Consider the following 19170-nt stretch of genomic DNA (forward strand, 5'->3'; position numbering starts at 1 on the left):
ATTGCATCCTGCTCATTTCCAAGAGATAATTTCCAAGATGGGTGTTTACAATATCTTTGCACCTTCATCTTGAGGGGGGCTATTAGATGGTGTATATATGAAATATACTTGTACATAGTATAGTTGGTTAAGGGCTCTGGAATTGTCCGGTTTATTATCTAGATTATTTGTATAGACCCGGTTTGTTCCGGTTTAAAAATCACATTCAACATAAGAATGTTGTAACAAACACTTGATCGTTTAGAATGAGAAAACAAGTTTTCTAACAATTTCTCTCTCGATTCGTGTTTGCTGATAGAATCCTTCTAGATATAGACAAAGGACCTACATGTGGTGAAGATTTGCAAACTTATGAATGTATTGTTTATGGGACAAACAAAGTAACATGTTGGGCACGGGGTATAATGGAGTAATGCTTTGGTTTATGTTTTCATGAAAGTTTTTAATTATGTATGGGAATTCATTGTTTTCCTTCTCTATCTAATCACATAATTAAGCATTGTGTTCTTTTTCCCCTCATTTGCCAATATTTTACATCTAAATATGTAAAGATGCTATAACAATACAATTAAACCACCATAAATCAATATTCTATAAATTATTAAATCCATATTTTTTTTTTGCAAATAATGATAATAAGATAATAGTTTTCCTAAAATTTGATGTATTATATGGTCCAATAATATCATAAATTAATAATTATGTTAATTTATATATATATAATGTATATGATGATATAATAATGTATTTACAAACTATAATAATATAAAATATTTTATAACCTGGCATAAAAATAGCTGAAACTTTTTAAAAGTTTTCAATGTTTAGATATGCATCATTTTGATAGACTATTAAAATACAATAATTAACATTTACATAAATTTTAATTTGTGAATGTATTTCATCTGTATAAGTAAAATTTTCTATAATATTTATAACTTTTTGTCAAGAAGGTTTACTACATATTTCAAATACCATTCTAAAACTATAAAATGTGATTGTTCTAACATAGGTTTAACTGTATTTGTATTTGTAGCTCCTAACTACTATCATATGGGTACGCCGAACAGAATAATTGGTTTGTTTTTTTAGCTGGCCAATTTTGGTAAAACTCAAACAATTTTATGGGCGGGCACTTATAATACGATCGAAAACTAATTTCGTGTGCCTCTTTTTTTTTTATAATTTGTTTGGTAATCTGAAACTATACATACATATATACAAACAAGAATTTGTGACACAAAATCAAACGGATCGAAGAAACCTTGTCATAGTAATCTCTGGTGGTCACGTGTCACCTCCACCTTAGCCCCAAGATCCTTCATGAACTTTTTCTTCTTCCTCTTCTACCCACAACCGCTTTTTCCCAGGGGAAAAAATCCAAACTTTCTCGCTTTTTTTGTTATCGTTCCGCTCATATCACAACATAGACTCACAAGCAAAGTGCACCGATTCAACTTCCTTCTCCTGCGATCGTGATACAGTTATCAAAAGGGTTCGAATTTACCTATTGTATCGGAATCGTGGAACATACCTTACCGGAAAGATGACGTGGAAGCAGGCGGCAGCTCAAGGGGGCTTTATACCCAACGATGCTTGAGAACCCTGATCTCCGGTGTGGTTTTATACGCAAGGTTTACTATATCATCGCCTTTCACCTTCTCGCCACCGTCGCCGTCGCAGCCACTGTGGTCAACGTCCACCCAATCGCTCTGTTCTTCGCAACCACTGGCCTTGGATTAGCTCTCTACATAGTCCTCATCATCACTCCCTTCATAGGTACAAAAACTTCATCACACAACTGATTTAGGAATCAAAGTTTCAATTTTTTTCGAATTTTGATTGTAAACTAATTTGTGTTTCTCTCTGGTTTTACATTGTTGTGTCTCTTGTACTATTTTACCACCAGACGCATCCGGTGAATTACTTGCTTTTGGGGGTTTCCACTTTGGCTCTGGCTTTTGTTGTTGGATTGACATGTTCTTTCACCAATGGTAAGACTTCATCAAACCACTTTGGTAGTAGATTTTGAGGAATTTGAGATTTTGATTCTTGATTGATTATGGATTTAATATCTCTTAATGTTTGTGGTTTCCATTGTGCGTATATGTTTATGACTTAACTCTGTGTTGGACACAGGGAAAGCGATTCTTGAGTCAGCGATCTTGACAACGGTTGTGGTACTTTCTCTCACTATATACACCTTTTGGGCGGCTAGGAAAGGATATGACTTTAATTTCCTCGGACCATTCTTGTTCGGCGCTCTCATCATGCTTATTGTCTTCGCCATAATACAAGTAACACCGTTTGTTCCAAATTCACTACATGCAATAGAGAGAGCAAAAGTTTTAGTCTTAGCCTATGGAATTTGATAACATTGTTTTTAGGATGAGAAGTTTGAAACTTGATTTCACATTAGACATTTTCAGAGGATTAGAATTCTAATTTTTTAAGCCCATCTAATGGAAGTTAGAAACTTGATTTCACTATAGGCATTGCAGAGAAAGAGAGCTTTACTTTTAACTTGTGCTATGTGTGGTAGTCTTCGTAGCATTTTTTACACTTCGAAGTTTGAAAAACTTGATTCTCACTCTAGGCATTACAGAGAATTATAGTTTTATTTAACCTATTGAATTGTCAAATGTGGTATTTTTGGTAGCATTCTTTTGGCTAGAAGTTAGAAACTTGATATCACTATATTCTATAAGCATTCCGTAAAATGAGCAGATAAATATATGAGCAGATAAACATGATGATAGACAGAAATATTGAGGAAACACTACCAGGTAAATGTTGATTAGTTCCAGCAAGAGTCCACAATTCGTTTTGTTTCGAAACCTAAACATGTCATGTGGAATCACGGCTGAGTTTTCTTCTATGGATGTAAGGACGGTGCCATCCAAGAACTTAATAACGTAGGGATGATCTGTAAGTTTGTATTGTGGATAGGTAGTATCCACTTGAAATTCAGATATATTGTAGATGCTCTCCTCGTGAAGATCATCCCTAAAGCGGTAAACTCGGTTTTGGGGTATAGAAATTGGAATAAAGGTAGACTGCATTATATGTTCATCTGTTACTAATGAAAATAAGGAAGATGGAAGCATGTATATAAATATATGGAAGTTGTATACTTGTTCATCAAGTAGGAAGAAATTTAAGTTGATAATTTTGCCATGTTGATGGAAAGCTTTTGCATGCCATTTACGTAGAAGCCGGCCACACACAATTTGAGGTACACGTCCTGGCTGAAGGTTCTTCAATGGAATTATACTCATAATTGTTAATGGAGGTTAGGAGCGTTAAAAGGTGTGTACAATGAAATATGGAAATATGAACCATATATAGAAAGTAGGGCTGGGCATTCGGATAACCCGTTCGGGTTCGGGTATTACCCATTCGAGTTCGGGTAAACGGATTTAGAAAAATAGAACCCATTGGGTATTTTTAGATATATGGGTTCGGTTTGGTTTGGGTACTATCGGGTTCGGGTCGGTTTGGGTTACAAATTTTAGAACCCGATTAGTACCCGAACTACAGGGTACCCGAAAAAATATAATTAAATTTAAATAAATTTAGTTGAATTTTGACTTACATAACAAAATATTTTAGATATTTTGATTATTTTTGATATTTAGGTATAAAACTAAATGAAATATTCAAAATTATAATCATAATTTTGGGGTAATTGCATTATATTAATGATAAATATTATAAATATATTTATATGTTTGGGTTTAATGGGTACCAAACGGATACCGGATATTACCCGACTCTAACCTGAACCCACGAGTATTAGAAAATAGAACCCGATAGAGTTTTATAGGCAAATCCGTACCCAACCCGAATCCGGTTTTTCGGGTCGGGTTCTGGGTTGGGTATTCGGGTACGGTTTTTATGCCCAGGCCTAATAGAAAGAGCCGATTTTGGATTTTATGAATATAGGATTTTCTAATTTGTAGTGTTAATTTCGTTTATATGAAAATTAATGCGTTTCGGTTTCATAACGTTCAAGGAGATCGTGGAGCAAATCAACTATTTAAGGGAAACAATTAATAGCACGGGTGGTGTAATTAAGAGGATTGTGGAGCAATTTATTTTCTTGTTTACATTTTGAACCATAATTATATATTGTAGATCTACCATTTTGACCCATATCAACCATTTATGTATAGTGTTAATTTTGTTTATATGGAAATGAATGAGTTTCGGTTTTATAACAATAAAGAGCAGGACGTGGTGTAATTAAAAGGATCATGGAGCAATTTAAGAGAGACAATTAATTTGGAAACCAATTTAATGTCAAACAACCAATAATGAGAGATCAGAAGCTTACTTTTATATATATAACTAGGTTTTGAACCCATACTACGCGTGGGTATATTTGATATATTTTGATGAAAACTATATATGATTGATGACGGTAGTAAAATATTATCTTATAAAAAATGAAATTAGTATTAAGGAAAAAGTTAAATTTCAGATACACAATTTTTTGAAATATAAAAATCAATTGTGTTATAAAATCAAATCTGATAAAAAAATCATGAATTTAACTCGACATCCAAGCGAGGCGAATTAAACTGATGACCTCACATATCCTAAACCATTTCTTTGACCACCAGAAAAACAAAACAATTTTATCATCATGAATTTAACTCGTTTTCATATTTAATTGATCGTTACCACCTATGTTTTCGTGTTTTTTATTCAATGTTTTCTTATTCTTTGTATTCTTTCTTGTCATTTATATTGTCAAATTTTGTGGTAATCGACATCATTACTTTTACCGTCTGGTTCTTCGCTATACTCTTTTTCTTCTTCGTCCTCGTCAACTTCTTAACTTTCTTCCATTAAAAAACTTTTTTTATATTACCACACAACTTGTTAATCCATCAAACTCCAAGAAAAATATCATTTTTTTTATCATAAAAATAAAAAATAAGATAAAAATAAAAAATTAATGAAAAATATCAACTTATCTATAAAATCATACACAAAATATGTTTTACAGCTCATAAGAAATAAAAAGCACAAACTTAGATAAATAAGATAATTTATGTTTTACATAAATATTTATAATATTTTAAACTTTTATATTTCGAAACCTTTTAAAAAGTTTCGAATATTTATAATATTTTAAAATTTAAAAATTAAAAAATTATAATATTTAAAAACTTTTTAAAAGTTAAGAACTTTTAAAAGTTTCAATATTTATAATATTTAAACTTTTAAAAAGTTTCAATATTTATAATATTTTAAACTTTTAAAATTTAAAAATTATAATATTTAAAACTTTTTAAAAGCTAAGAAGTTTTAAAAGTTTCAATATTTATAATATTAAAACTTTTAAAATTTTTAAATATTATAATTTATTTTTTTGAAATTTTTTAAAGTTATAATTTGATCAAATAAAAAACTGAATCAAACCGAATATACTTTTAAACTTGGACGCCTGATAAATCAAGCTTTCTTGCTCATTCATTGTTGGAAGCATATTAATCTTATTTATACTGGTTATGAACCAGTGTCTAAAAATTTTCTAGCCGATATGGGATATTGTGCATAGTTCTTTTATTTCCATAAATTTAAAATTTTCCTTTTTCTAAAAAATTCTGGAAATTTAAAAAATGTTAATGAATGACATGTCAAATCCTGATTAGTTGTTTAAAATAATTCTTAATATAATAAAATTCTGGAGATTTAAAACATGTTAATTAATGAAATGTAGAATCACAATTGAGGTTTAAAATCTTATATGGACAACTTTAGGAGCTTATAGCTCCTAGTTCCTACTTTTTTTATTAGTATAGATTTGTAACGATTTGAGTAGAAATATTTTAGTGGACTAAGCAAAATGTATCACATGTACCTGCTTGTTTGTACTTTGCCACTATGTTCAATGGACCCAAAATCACACTTACCCGAACGATCCAACTAAAAATCTGAAAGTGGCTTAGTTTACTCAATTAGAATATAGCAGTCTAGCCCAAAATTCTGACCCAATATATGGACTTTATTAATTAATATGTAAAGTGATAAAAGAGCTTTTTTTTTAATTTTGATCAACATAAAAAGAGCTTTATTATTACAAAATCCCTCTCAAACTATCACAATTTTCACAGTAATCTATACTAGTAAAAAAGTAAAAGACTAGAAGTTTTGGCCAGTTTAAAAAAATTATATCTTTAGTCAAGATATAACAAGCGCTTTGAAAAGCCAAACCCAGCATAAGTTCATTTGTTTTTTGTCGACATAAAAAACTCCGTAGCATAAGTTCATCTAGGGAGACCTTTCATTTAGGATTTTTCAAGTTTTAGTAGATTAGTTTAATACATTCTTTATATATTTGAAATAAGATTTGGCGAAAAACTATACATATATATATATATATATATATTATTGGACTTTGACCTGACACTACCGTCCCTAACCTCACCAGACTAGTACTCGAATATTCTAATTTAAGTACTCATTAAATAAAACTTAACAAGAAAACATGTTTGTGTACTCATAAATATCTATCACCTAACATATTAAATGAAGTTTCCTTATTTTTGTGAATTTGAGCTCAATTAGTGTTTTTACTATGCTCATCTGTGTAGGTTCAGTATTAATTGGTTATCGTAGATTTTGTTGTTTCGGTTATAGTAGATGGTCTCAGTAGTAACTTTTTTACTAATGGGTTGGACCAATTTTACAAAGCAGTAAAGCACTATCCCTGTTGAAACCCCGACACAAAAGAGCGCTCATACGAATGTGTGATACATAAACCCTTTATATACGCTGGATTCCATTTCTATACCTTTTGATATTTAATAATTGATACTGGAGAAAGTAAGATATGAACAAATCGTATCAAAAGGAGAACAGATGTGGTTACTTGGTTATGTTTGATAAACCATCTAATTCGAAGAATAAAGTATTATACCTTTTTAGATTTATCATATATGTCCATTGATTATTCTTGTTTTTAGTGAATTGCTATCACTAAATTAAATCATATCAGTAGCAAGTTTTGTGACGTGGTTCTGTTAGTCCCACAGACTCCACATGCAAATGTTTATCATCCCAACCAATGTAATTATGGAAACAAAGCTAAACAAAATCAACCACTAATAATCTAAATAGAATCCCCTCTCTATTATTTTCCTTATAATAATACTTGCAAAGATATTTTGTTGCAACTTTAATATATTGGCAAGTTGCGAATGTGTTATACACCGAAGCACATTGACAGAATAGCTGAATAGAGAACTCTATTTGTTTTCTTTTAACTATATCGTAAGATCTGATCTTACTCTGAGTCTTTCTTTTCTATACTTAGGCGGCCTTACCAACATGCAACTTGAATTGCGTCAATCCACCAATGACAAACAATATATCAACACACATGTGACGGCTCATTGACCTACACGACGAAGGTTATATTGCTAATATATCACGTAATACTCACTCAAGTGGTGGAAAGCAAAATAATTAAATTTGATAACTATTAAACCCTTAATATAATCCTACTTTTTTAAAAAATGTAATACTAATGAACACTAACTATATTGTATCGTATTATAATGTTTGTTATGCATCTAGACTTCATTTGTTCAACAGTCACTATTTAAATTATATGGATCGTCTCGTTTCCAAGAAGAAGGGATAAGAAACCACATGGAGAACGCGTTCAACGGTCTACACATGTCGTCTTAGCTTTTCGAGTTCTGTGGACAGAAACCAGAGCCAATATATTGGTAATCATATTCATCATGTCTTGTCTCGTTAAAAATAACTAAAGGTATAGAACATATATAATTAAAACGCATGTGGATGTGGATATGTATACGAATCGATCAAATCTCACCATAGTGGACTTTATAGTATATGGTTTCTTCCTTCAAGCTCAAAAAGTAATCCACACCTTTCCTCGAGAGTCATCCATCAACCCCATTTTTATTGAAAGATAAATTTATAAATCCGACTTGCAGTCGATGAACATGTGACAAAGTCGATGTGTATATAGTTCATACATTAATGCGTTTCAATTATCAATTTCTTTGTTTTTATTTTTAAATGATATATTTAAATGCCAAAAGGTACTTATAAAATTATTCTCTCTTTTCAGTGCATGCAAATTATGCTGCTATTAAAATTTGGCAGTTAAAGATTTGTATAATAAAGTTGTGGAAACTACAAAGAGTACGCTATATAGATATTCACCACAATTCCTATAGTGAACCAAAAACATAGATGAGCCATAACTTTAAATCTGTAAAGTTATAAATTTAAATGTGGGTGGCCTGACAATTTCAGATTTATTAAAATGAAGGTTTTAGACTTCTATGCGCACAAGATATATATGGCTGAAGGAAATTGCAACGACGAGAACTATACACAAACGAAAACCATCCAGAGACCAGAGAGTACTATTACTACATAGTAGAAGATAATAGAACTATTGATAGTTCGGTGAAACTCGTACTCATACGTTTATTTTTTTATAACTAACCGGTCGAAGACTAACGCTATTTTGTCGACGGAGGTGAAATTTTGAACCCCAAAGTAACTAAAAACAAAAAAAATCCTTCACACAATTTGAGCATCGTGGATGGTTATTTTAGTTTATTTTTCCCTTTACGTAACAGTTACAGATCATGGTTGGTTAGCATACCTCCTTTATAAATCACATGTTTGATATGGTAATGAAAATAGATAATACAGTATATATTAATCGGGTTCATGAAACCATCCTCCATCCCAATCACGCAACTTCCGCTTTTTGTTTTTGTTTTGTTGCCCACCTCTCATCTCTTCCTTTTTTACTTTTCATATTCATTCATCTGAATCCATCTTCTTTTCTACTCCACTATCTTTTAATTTCAACAAACCAAGTAATCATACTTATCACTTGATCCTTCTTTTACATAAAACAAATAATAATAAAAAAAATCTTATCAGTATTCATATAATCGTCACCACATTTTTCGCTAAGCACATCGCAAGTGTTGTATATGATAGATTTTACCAACTTGACTAGCTCACTTTCACATGCTCCCTCTCTCTATTCACTAATGTTATGCTACTAAATTTAATTTGATGATTTAATAACTACTTATCTTACAAACCGCTATGAATTATTGATCTTTCTAGATTAGGATACATAAGCTAAAAGACTTTAATAACGTTAAAACGTAAAAAAAAAGGTTAAAAAGAAGTACTTATGTCGACCACACAACAATAATTCTAGATAGTCACATGAATCTTGAAGAGTTTATGTGGATTAATAGGACACTACATAAATTGGACCACCGTAATCAAAAAAAGATGATGTCCTAATCATTCCAATTCCAAGGTAAAGAGACGTGTAAGGAGAGAATTATAAAAGACATTGATGATGGAGATTGCGTAAAAGATTGACTCTTGAACATTCTTAAAAGAGTCATAATTATCATTTATTCATGAATGATGATGGAATCTTTAAGACAACCTTTCTACACCACACACAACACAACACTCTCTCATTCGTAAACGCGACAAATCGGCTACGACCCAAGAACAACAACACACAAAAGAACTAATAACATTTTTTTTCCAAGATTCAAACGATACCCACATTAAGAATCAAGAACAAGAATCATCACGAATCGAATCTAGAATCCAACAATATATTACACAAAGAGAAATTAAAAAAAAAAAAAAAAACACACACACAACAATTTCAAACTCAAGCAGGTGTTGAAGTCCAGAAGATGTCCTTGAGAGCTGGTCTAAGAGCAGTACTGCAAAAGTTGTTGTACTCGAGAGTATCTCCATGATCTTTCTTCACTTCCACGACAACAAACGACGGAGCCACCGCGAATATCTCAGCTTCCACCGCCAACTTCCCTTTCCGACCATTATGTTTCCCTACAATCCTCACCCTACTCTCACTCTTCCTCACATCAAACTTATTCCCAACTCTCGCCGCTTCTTCCAAACTCGAAATAACACTACTCGCAGGCCTAGATGTAGCAAACCTCATCTCCCTCTTCTCCTCTTTCTTCTTCTCCTCAAACAAGGGCGACAAATCAAACCCTTCAGATAACGCAATAATATGAAACGCGTTCAGCGTCTCGGTCTCTTCCTTAGACTTGTGCACCAAGTTATCAACATCCTCAGCTTCTTCTCCTCCTTCCGTAGGTGCAACAACTGGTTCGTTTCTTGATCTCGTCGCAGACTTCTTGAACCAAACCGAATCCATAACCTTGTCAATCGTAATCCTAGTACTCGGATTAGGATCAAGAAGCTTCGTCACAAGACGTCTAGCATCAGAAGAGAGCCAACCAGGACATTTGAAATCTCCTCTGTAAATCTTCCTATACATATTCACAAGATTATCATCTTGAAAAGGTAAATAACCAGCAAGTAGCACGAAGAGTATAACACCACAAGACCACAGATCCGCTTTAGCTCCGTCGTAACCTTTCTTCAATATAACCTCCGGAGCAACGTACGCCGGAGTACCACAAGTCGTATGAAGAAGCCCGTCTTGTTTCAAATGCTCAGTAAAAGCAGAGAGACCAAAATCAGTCACCTTAAGGTTACCTTCTTCGTCTAACAAGAGATTCTCAGGTTTCAGATCTCTGTGATAAACACCACGGCTGTGGCAAAAATCAACGGCTGAGATCAATTGCTGGAAGTAAACACGAGCCACGTCTTCTCGTAGTCTTCCTTTAGACACTTTAGCGAACAACTCGCCGCCTCTTACGAGCTCCATGGCGAAATAGATCTTGGATTTGCTCGCCATGACTTCGTGAAGCTCGACGATGTTTGGGTGTTTCACCATCCTCATCACTGAGATCTCTCGTTTGATCTGCTCCACCATCCCTACTTTCACGACTTTCTCTTTTCCGACGACCTTCATCGCCACGCTTTTTCCGGTTTGTACGTTACGAGCGTGGTACACCTTCGCGAATGTTCCGTGACCTAGTAGACGACCTAGCTCGTAACGTCCGTGAAGCAGAGCCGTACTGTTACTCACACCACCGCCGTCAGATCCATTCTCCACCGGTTTTGCTCCTCCGGCCATGTTTTTTTTTTATTTTTTTTATTTTACAAACGACGATTTTGATTTTTTTTTCTTGAAAATTAAAAAAAAAAACAAAAAAAAGAAAGATTTTACGGTTTTTTTTTATATTTAGCGGAGAAATCGAGAGTTATGAAATAGTATCACCCGTCCTCGACGTGCTTACGGTGGCAATTCCTGCCGCCGACAGACCGGTTAAACCGATCACAAAGCTTAGTCTTCACCGGCGATACTCCAACCATCTCTCTGCATTCCCTTCTTAGGATTTGTTTCCTTCACTCAATAGAGACAATCAGAAGCAAATTTTTTTAGTTGAGTGAAAAAGAAAAAAAAAAAACGAAACCTCTTTTATTTTAATTTTCTTTTTTATTTTCCGGTCGGATAAGAGTAGTAGTATTTATATAGAGACTAACTACTGTAAAATTACGTGAGTACCCTTATTAGGGAGTGATAACTACACCGTGTAACCTCCTTTCACTGACTGACAGGTGTCGTGTGTAATCCCCGTGCGGCGGTTTCGAGTTTATCACGTCCTGGGATAGCGATTATGACACGTGTCTTTAAGTGACTGGTTTCGATTGAAAATTACTGTATAGAGATTAAGAGGATAAGGAATTTGTGGAAAAGTTATTTAACTCTATAGTTTGACTGATGGCCTACTTAACATTTTGCATATGATAAGATCATTGAGGGGGAAAATAGCATAATTGCATTCAATGAATCAAACTTTTCTGTATCTACAAATATGACAACAAAAATTAATGGTATCTTAGTGTAGGACCTGGTTATAACTTCCCCTAGCTAGATTCCTTCAAATTTTTCATTTTTGAAAAATGTTTGGTTATTCATTTGTTGTGGTCCTTATTGTTATGGACCATTATATATGTTGATTCTAGGGTTTTCTATTTCATTTCTTTTGTTTTTTTGTACACGAAGGTAGTCCATCATGCCTTAAGATCAGATATGTAAAGTTTCTTTCTAGTTTATTTCGAGACGAGTTTTTGAAATGGGTGGTTTACTGGTTAGAGCAAAAAAAAAACATTGAAATAATTAGATATACTGTACTGGTCAGTATGCAACTAAAAGCCTGGTTTGATGAAATTTTTGTGTAGTTTACTTAAACCAATTAATCAGCTAGTCAATGTGTTTACCAAGACATTCTTTTATCTTTTCTCAATTCATACATTTTTGTTTTCAAGATGGAAGTTCTTGATATATACTCTCCATTTTAAGAGGGAATATTTTTTTCTATTTACGTTTTTTTGTTTGCCAATATATATAACATCTTGTATACATAATAGAATACATGGAAACAAATAATATGATACCATTTTAATATATATTTAACATAAATATAATAAAACTAATTAATTTGGAGGTACAATTTTTGATTTACAACTAATGACAAAGATATTCTCCTTTTAAGTCCTATTCCAATCCTTTAATCAAATGTCAGAAGACACGTGTGCGTATGATTTGTACAGTTACATAAAGCGTACGAAAGAGTAGACGTAGACAAAACACATACGGATATATCTAATCATGATGGACTTAAAACGAAATACGTATATAAACCTATACTTTTCTTATGTTACTTATCATTTTTATTATACTTTTGATTTCTTATTATTTTCACGTGTATTATGCTTTCGGTTTCTAATCGTGAGATAACCTATAGACAATTCTTTGTTGACAAGCAAACTAAACAGTAAATGGTGCTGACGTTAAGTTAAACAAGAAGTACAAGTATAGTTATAGAAATGAAATGAGCTAGTCCAATATACATAAATTACTGTGAAGAATACTTTTATATATATAGCCGAAGTTCCATATCAAAATCTACAACTACCAGAAGTATGTGATTATAGTTTGGATTTAGGATTCTTAAAGTTTGTATACATATAGTTTTTCTTTTCACCTGGTCTGCGCTATAAACTTGCTAACTAATTAATGATTCCAAGGTACCGTTATATTGAGTTTGAGAAAACCATACGAAAATGAACCATGAATATCCAAATAATTATTCAGTTAGATTTCTAATCCGAAATATTTTTCATTTTTTCCTTTTACAAAACAACTTAAAAGAACAGTAAACGTTTTGGCTTATATATGAGAAACTGAGACCAAGAACACAATTTCTGAAAGAAAAGCTTTTTTAGAAAAAGAAAGAAAAGAAACTGCAATCAATGACCGAACATACCAACACGATGTTGTTTCCTCCTCAGCCACCAGAAACGTTTGGGCGGCTCTCAGCGTCAGCGATCCCTACCTTTCTTCTTGTGGACCTTCTCCTCCTTATTTCGTGGTAATTTATGATTTATTATAATATTAAAAAAAACAAATATTACAAATTGTAGCTACGTGGTTTTAATTCGGTTACGAAATACCGAAAAAAAGCACTGCATTCCTGTTTTATTTACCAGATAATTGTTTTTTTCTTTAGCCAAAAAAGTATATTATAAATAGAAATTATGTGTTTCTATTTGGCACTTTCAAATATGATTCTGATTCTGGTATCTGGTATTAATGGGAAATCGTTTCACTATATATATTGCTATTATCAAAATCGATGCGAACAATTGTTTGTAATTATGTTGTTTGAAACGGTCTAAATGCATAGGCATATATGGTCGAACGGTTGCACCGACTACATTTGATTTGTTGTCTCTATTTATTTATGTGGCTAAACTTTACTTCTAACCGCATCGCACATGCATTCACCACAAAACAATGTGCGATTAAAACAATGTGCTACCTAGTGCACATATTCGCATTCACGAGACACCTATACTCCCATTCTCTGTTGCGTCTCATAATTATTCATCTGAGATACATCATAGATACAACAGTCATACACTTGCACAAACACACGAAAAGAGGAGTATATAAAAATAATGCTATTATTGCATACATGCATGGGAATAAATAAGTTACATATAATACACAATATGATATTCTTAGCATAAGTTGTTCTTGTTGTTGTATGGACAACACCGCTTTCAATGATGTCATGCATGAATATATGGTTTGTTTTATAATTAATTTCCTTGCCATTATTTGATATATATGTTGTTGTTTATATTAATGTGACATATACAAAATATGCATATACTGTATATACGACTATCGCAACATCTTAATACATTATTATTATATAAACAAACACAAATTTGACAAATTAATCTGAGCCGAATATATCAAATCACTAAGCAATTTATTTTTAACAGATAAAAATCAATTAATAATAAGAGAGGAATTTGGTGTACAACAAGATTCCTAGACCGATCTGATGTAAAAGTTGAAAATCACACCGACATTTTTATGTGTGACTAAGTTAATCTTCATCCCTTATCAAAACACAACAAATATGCCGAAAATAACAATCATAACCTTGAATTATTATTGGTATATATGAAACTATGAATTAGTATTATGTAACATCGTTTGATTAGTTTCGGCTGAACTAGCACCGTCGACATGAAGTCCTAATTGTCTCCTAGACAATAATGAGTTAATGACTATTTTATTTAAAGATGAAACCAAATTAGTCAATAAACATGCATTGTGCTTTTTGTTGGAGTTGTTTAATTAGACTTTAGATTCTGTATGAACTAGTATAATTTAGCTTTATGATACCAAACCCCTCGTTAAAGAGATCACAGAACGAAATGAAACGATCAAGAGCATAGGAGTATTTTGCCGTGCAACTATATGTCTAGCTTTTGAATTGTATTTATGTAAATAGATCTATCGATTCAAAAGCAGATAGCTATAGAAGGCCTAAATAATCCTGATATCTCTTTCTTGATGATATACTTGCATGTTCTCTTGGTAGATTAACAGAGAAAAAAAAGAAGCAAAAACAAAAACAATGACAAAGAAACAAAGAAGGGTAGGGATTTTCTGGTTCAGGTTCTATTACATGATGACGTAAGCAAGCGTCCCATAGAGTATATTCTGTCAAACTTTGGTAGGCGGTGTCTTGTCGTATTGTCGCCAATAAGTTATAGTACTTCTTAACCAATATTCGAGTATGATATTTATTTTCGATTTCCCAAATTATTATGATCATTAAACAGACATTTGATTTGAGCACTAATCCAACATAACTATCAGTATTTCTGGTCGTATTTAGCTGCTAGTCTGTTTTGAGATGAATTATGTCGATAATATTATCTCTCATGTGGGAAATAACAATTTAACTAAAATATTTGGTTGCGAAAATGAAATGAGAAATTTCCTCGAAGATAACTTTTTTTTTTTTTTTTTATGTAGCTTCGAACAAAACAAGTCTAGCATTGCAGCACATAAAATTAACAAAAACACAATATTCTCATGTACTTATTTTTGATAACATAAGTTATATAAATTTCTGTCAATTCCGGTCCGGGTGCTGCCTACAAATTACAAGTGGTTTCCCAAACTATTATTTTGTAAAAATTGATTGTTCAATATTCATAATATGATTGTGCAGACATATAATATCAAAAAATACTTTTGTAATAAATATCACATTTTGCTGATTCCGTAAGTATTATAAGATTGGAATCAAATATACTTCTTAGTTAGTATTATTGTATTTAATCATTTATATCTATTGTAATAAGGAATAAAATCCTTTGTTCGTGGAGAGCCAGCAAAATGTAAACACGTATGGCACCATAATGCAAGCCAAGACCAAAATCAGTAACATGTAGTACTCAGCATGCAGGCATTACTTGCAATATGTGAATTCTAAAAATTTTGTATACAATAAAGATTGATCGCGTAGTATTTCGTTTTCAAACCATTATCAACACCAACATACCATCATCTTGTCTGTGCTATGATTCCATTTTTTCTCTTAAGACCAACAAAGACGTTTCGGCTGTCACCAGACAGCGACAAACTCGTCGAAGTTCAAGTATTATTTTATGAATTTAGAACTCCAATTAACAAGAAAACAATAATTAAAGTTTGATTATTATATTTTCTGACCAATTATCATATATTTTGATTGTTTTCAAACTTTACTAAGATATGAGGTGTTAATCGGGATGGTCGCACATCGACAACAATATATATTCAAAAATAATAAATTGTTTTTTATTTATAAAAGTTGATATAATTAGTAGTAGTACAAATATTATTGAAATAAATTAAACAAATGGGTATGACTGGCAAGGGTTTAAAAAACAACTATGCAGCCAGAAAGTTTTTGATATATAACTGCGATTTTGATATATACGTCTCCGTTCTGTGTGGAACCTCAGTGTATGGCCTTTCTATGGATTAGTATGTTGATATACGACGATTATATTAAAGTTATAATGAAATTTATGTACGCTTACAAGAACAAGAACAAGAACAATTCATGGTCATGACCGTATATCTTTATTTTACTCATTATTATTTGCGGGTAAAACATTTTTTTTTTTAAGTTCTAACTCAAGATTTTAATTTTTTTTATAAGATGACAATTATATATAATACAAGTTATGGTCTAGAGTTTATCTCAGTAATATTTATATAAATATGTGCATTATATATATGTCATAATGTAATATGAACTTTTCATTCGTTCAGTTTTGGTTTGAATGGGTTTCGCTTTTTTTTTTTTGGTACCTACTGAATATGGAAAGAAAAATGTCGATTCGTGGATGAAGGAGTTTCGTCTTCTGGTGCGCATGTTGTAGAGTAAAAAAGCTACTTGTATATATTTTTTTCGTGGACGAATCAGATTGGTGGGAGAGTGATTGATTGCAATGGCAAATTGGCAATAACATCGGTAACTAGCGGACAACTTTTCACATGGAAAGCTCTGCATAAAATCAATAATGGTATGTGTTGGTTCCAACTAGCTCGCATATAGACATCTTTTTATAGATATCTCTTCACTGATTGCGAAAAGACATCAAGAAACAATATTTTTTAACGAACTTAACTAACAATAGCGAGACGGTTAAAAAGATAGTTCATGAGAAGATCGATCGGTATATAGTATATACACTTCAATTATTCAATATCAGTTTCGTACACTGTTTAGATAAGTTTATATGATAGCGTGACACTAAAATCTTTTACAACCTGGATTTCGGATTATAGTCACGCCATGCATGCATTATAAGGTGGAGGTGTTGTAGCACGATTTTTTAACTTGCAACTTAAGGGTCCACCAAATATTTTGATAAAGAAAGTAATTAAGATGATTTGTCAACCAAGTGATTTAGTCGCTATGTCAACCTAAGCCATAGGTTGTTAAACGGATTCTTCCATTGGGCACTTTGAAATTCACATAGGTCTGCAGGGTTTGAAAAATAATATTTTCCTTACATTAGAGTCTCTAATTATCAAAAAGAAAACTCTAGGTAGACCTAATGTTGTTTCGGCCGACTCAGCACAAAACTAATCTATCAAATTAGGGGCACTACATGATTTTCAGAGGTAAATTTCCAGTCAATTTGGATCACATCTTATGGGCTTTTCTAGTTTTCTTGCCTTAGTGTGTGTATCAGGGTCATGTGGATCTCCCAGCTTCACAGGTGTCGCAGCAACTTGTATATCTCTTTCTAAATTTAGCTGGGCTCACCCGGCTCAGCCTATAGTAATTTCAAAGACCCATTATGCTTAAAGAAGACAAGTAGACAACGAATCGGGATTACAAGAAGCCCAAAATGATTAACTGAAGCCCCAGTTTTAATTTCCTCACGAAGCCAGTTTATCAACTTAATATAGGCGTAAAACGTGATTAGTCGATTTCGTGACAAGTCAAGCTAATGTGATGTGACATTTAGTAATGTCCATGTCTTATCAAGTTGGCTCACAATTATGGAATTTTTCGTGCCTTAGGTGATTTGGAATCGTGTGGTATATGTGGGCGCATGAAGGAAAGGTCTCTGTCTCAACACTCAACTAGCTAATTACTAGTTTTTTTTTTTTAAAAAAAGGTCTCACAATGAAGCTCATAAAATCGAAATGACGTATAACATTTTATAAGCACGTATCACTCGTAACGCATGTTTTCTACAACTGAAAACATATTAGTGCTCTAAAACACGTCAAGTTGATGACATCAAAAAATTGTAAACGTCACTTGTAAGTTGTAACGTATAGTCATATTTTTCATTACTATTTTTTTTTTTGTTTTTATCAGATCATGATCTGTCTTTTTGTTGAATCATATATATCATATAATTCCCTTATAAACTAAAGTGTTGTATCTAAGGTTAAAACTGAACTAAGTAGAACTCATAAACTTATCTTACTACAGTAGTTATAACTTATACCGCAAAACCTAAATTAATAGACATGTATATATTTTTTGGTATGAATAAATTAATCTAGTTTTGAATTTTATCACTGTCATCTTCAAATTCTTAAGTAATGTCTAAAGTAATACAACTCTCCATTAAACCTGTGTAATCTTTTTTGTTTGTTTTTGACTTTTTTTTTAAAAAAATATGAACATTCACTACAGAATCCACTTCAGTTTTAGCCTTACTTGTCAACCTGAAATTTAGTAGGAGAACAAAAGTTTATATTGAGATTTTACTCGAAAATGAAATAAAATTTGTAATTTTGGAATTATCGTCTAAAATTGATAATTATCTTAACAACAAATTTCGTTGATGTAAAATAGTTTCGCAATTATACTATTTTTTAATGTCTTCTGTTTGGATATAATAATTTTCATATTTATCGTTTATTTCAAAGTAGGCAATTTTTTTCTGTTTCTTACACAAACAGTCACACACAAAAAAAAAAACCAAACTTTAAATTGTGGAAGTCCATATTTTTCACAAGAACTTTGAAGAGGTGAGGGCTCTTCACAGCCATTCAATCTCTTAAAAACATATATTGCAGAGACACACTCTCGTCCGTGTCGCTTCTTCTGCAATTTTCTGCTTCCATGGCTTCCAGAATTGCTGATTCCCTCATCGCCTTCACGGTACTCTTCTTCAATTTCCCTCTTTCTTAGTCTTATCTATTAACCCATCTCTTCAAGTTGAGTTTCCCATACTGAATTTGTTTCTTTTGTCTATTGGTTTCTCAGGGACCACAGCAATGTCTTCCTAGGGTTCCTAAGATTGCTTCTTCTGCTCGTGTTTCTCCTGGTACTCTTCTTTCTCCTCAAC

At 32.3% G+C, this 19170-nt stretch overlaps 2 protein-coding genes across 3 annotated transcripts in view; one reads left to right on the forward strand and one right to left on the reverse strand.

Annotated features, from left to right (window-relative positions):
- LOC104717095 (CBL-interacting serine/threonine-protein kinase 6) lies at nucleotides 9428-11421 on the reverse strand. Its single transcript, XM_010434617.2, has one exon. The coding sequence runs from the start codon at nucleotides 11057-11059 to the stop codon at nucleotides 9716-9718; it is 1344 nt and encodes a 447-aa protein (XP_010432919.1). The 5' UTR covers nucleotides 11060-11421; the 3' UTR covers nucleotides 9428-9715.
- The window catches only part of LOC104717096 (omega-6 fatty acid desaturase, chloroplastic), a 3081-nt gene continuing 2703 nt past the window's right edge, over nucleotides 18793-19170 (forward strand). The window contains exons 1-2 of one of the 2 annotated variants that reach the window (XM_010434620.2): nucleotides 18793-18983; nucleotides 19089-19149. In XM_010434620.2, coding sequence (XP_010432922.1) covers nucleotides 18945-18983; nucleotides 19089-19149 — 100 coding nt within the window. In that variant the 5' untranslated portion in view covers nucleotides 18793-18944. The remainder of the gene's footprint in view (nucleotides 18984-19088; nucleotides 19150-19170) is intronic. The other variant, XM_010434619.2, reaches the window with a different exon arrangement.

Source organism: Camelina sativa, chromosome 10, assembly GCF_000633955.1.
Source record: "Camelina sativa cultivar DH55 chromosome 10, Cs, whole genome shotgun sequence".
NCBI classification, from domain to species: domain Eukaryota; kingdom Viridiplantae; phylum Streptophyta; class Magnoliopsida; order Brassicales; family Brassicaceae; genus Camelina; species Camelina sativa.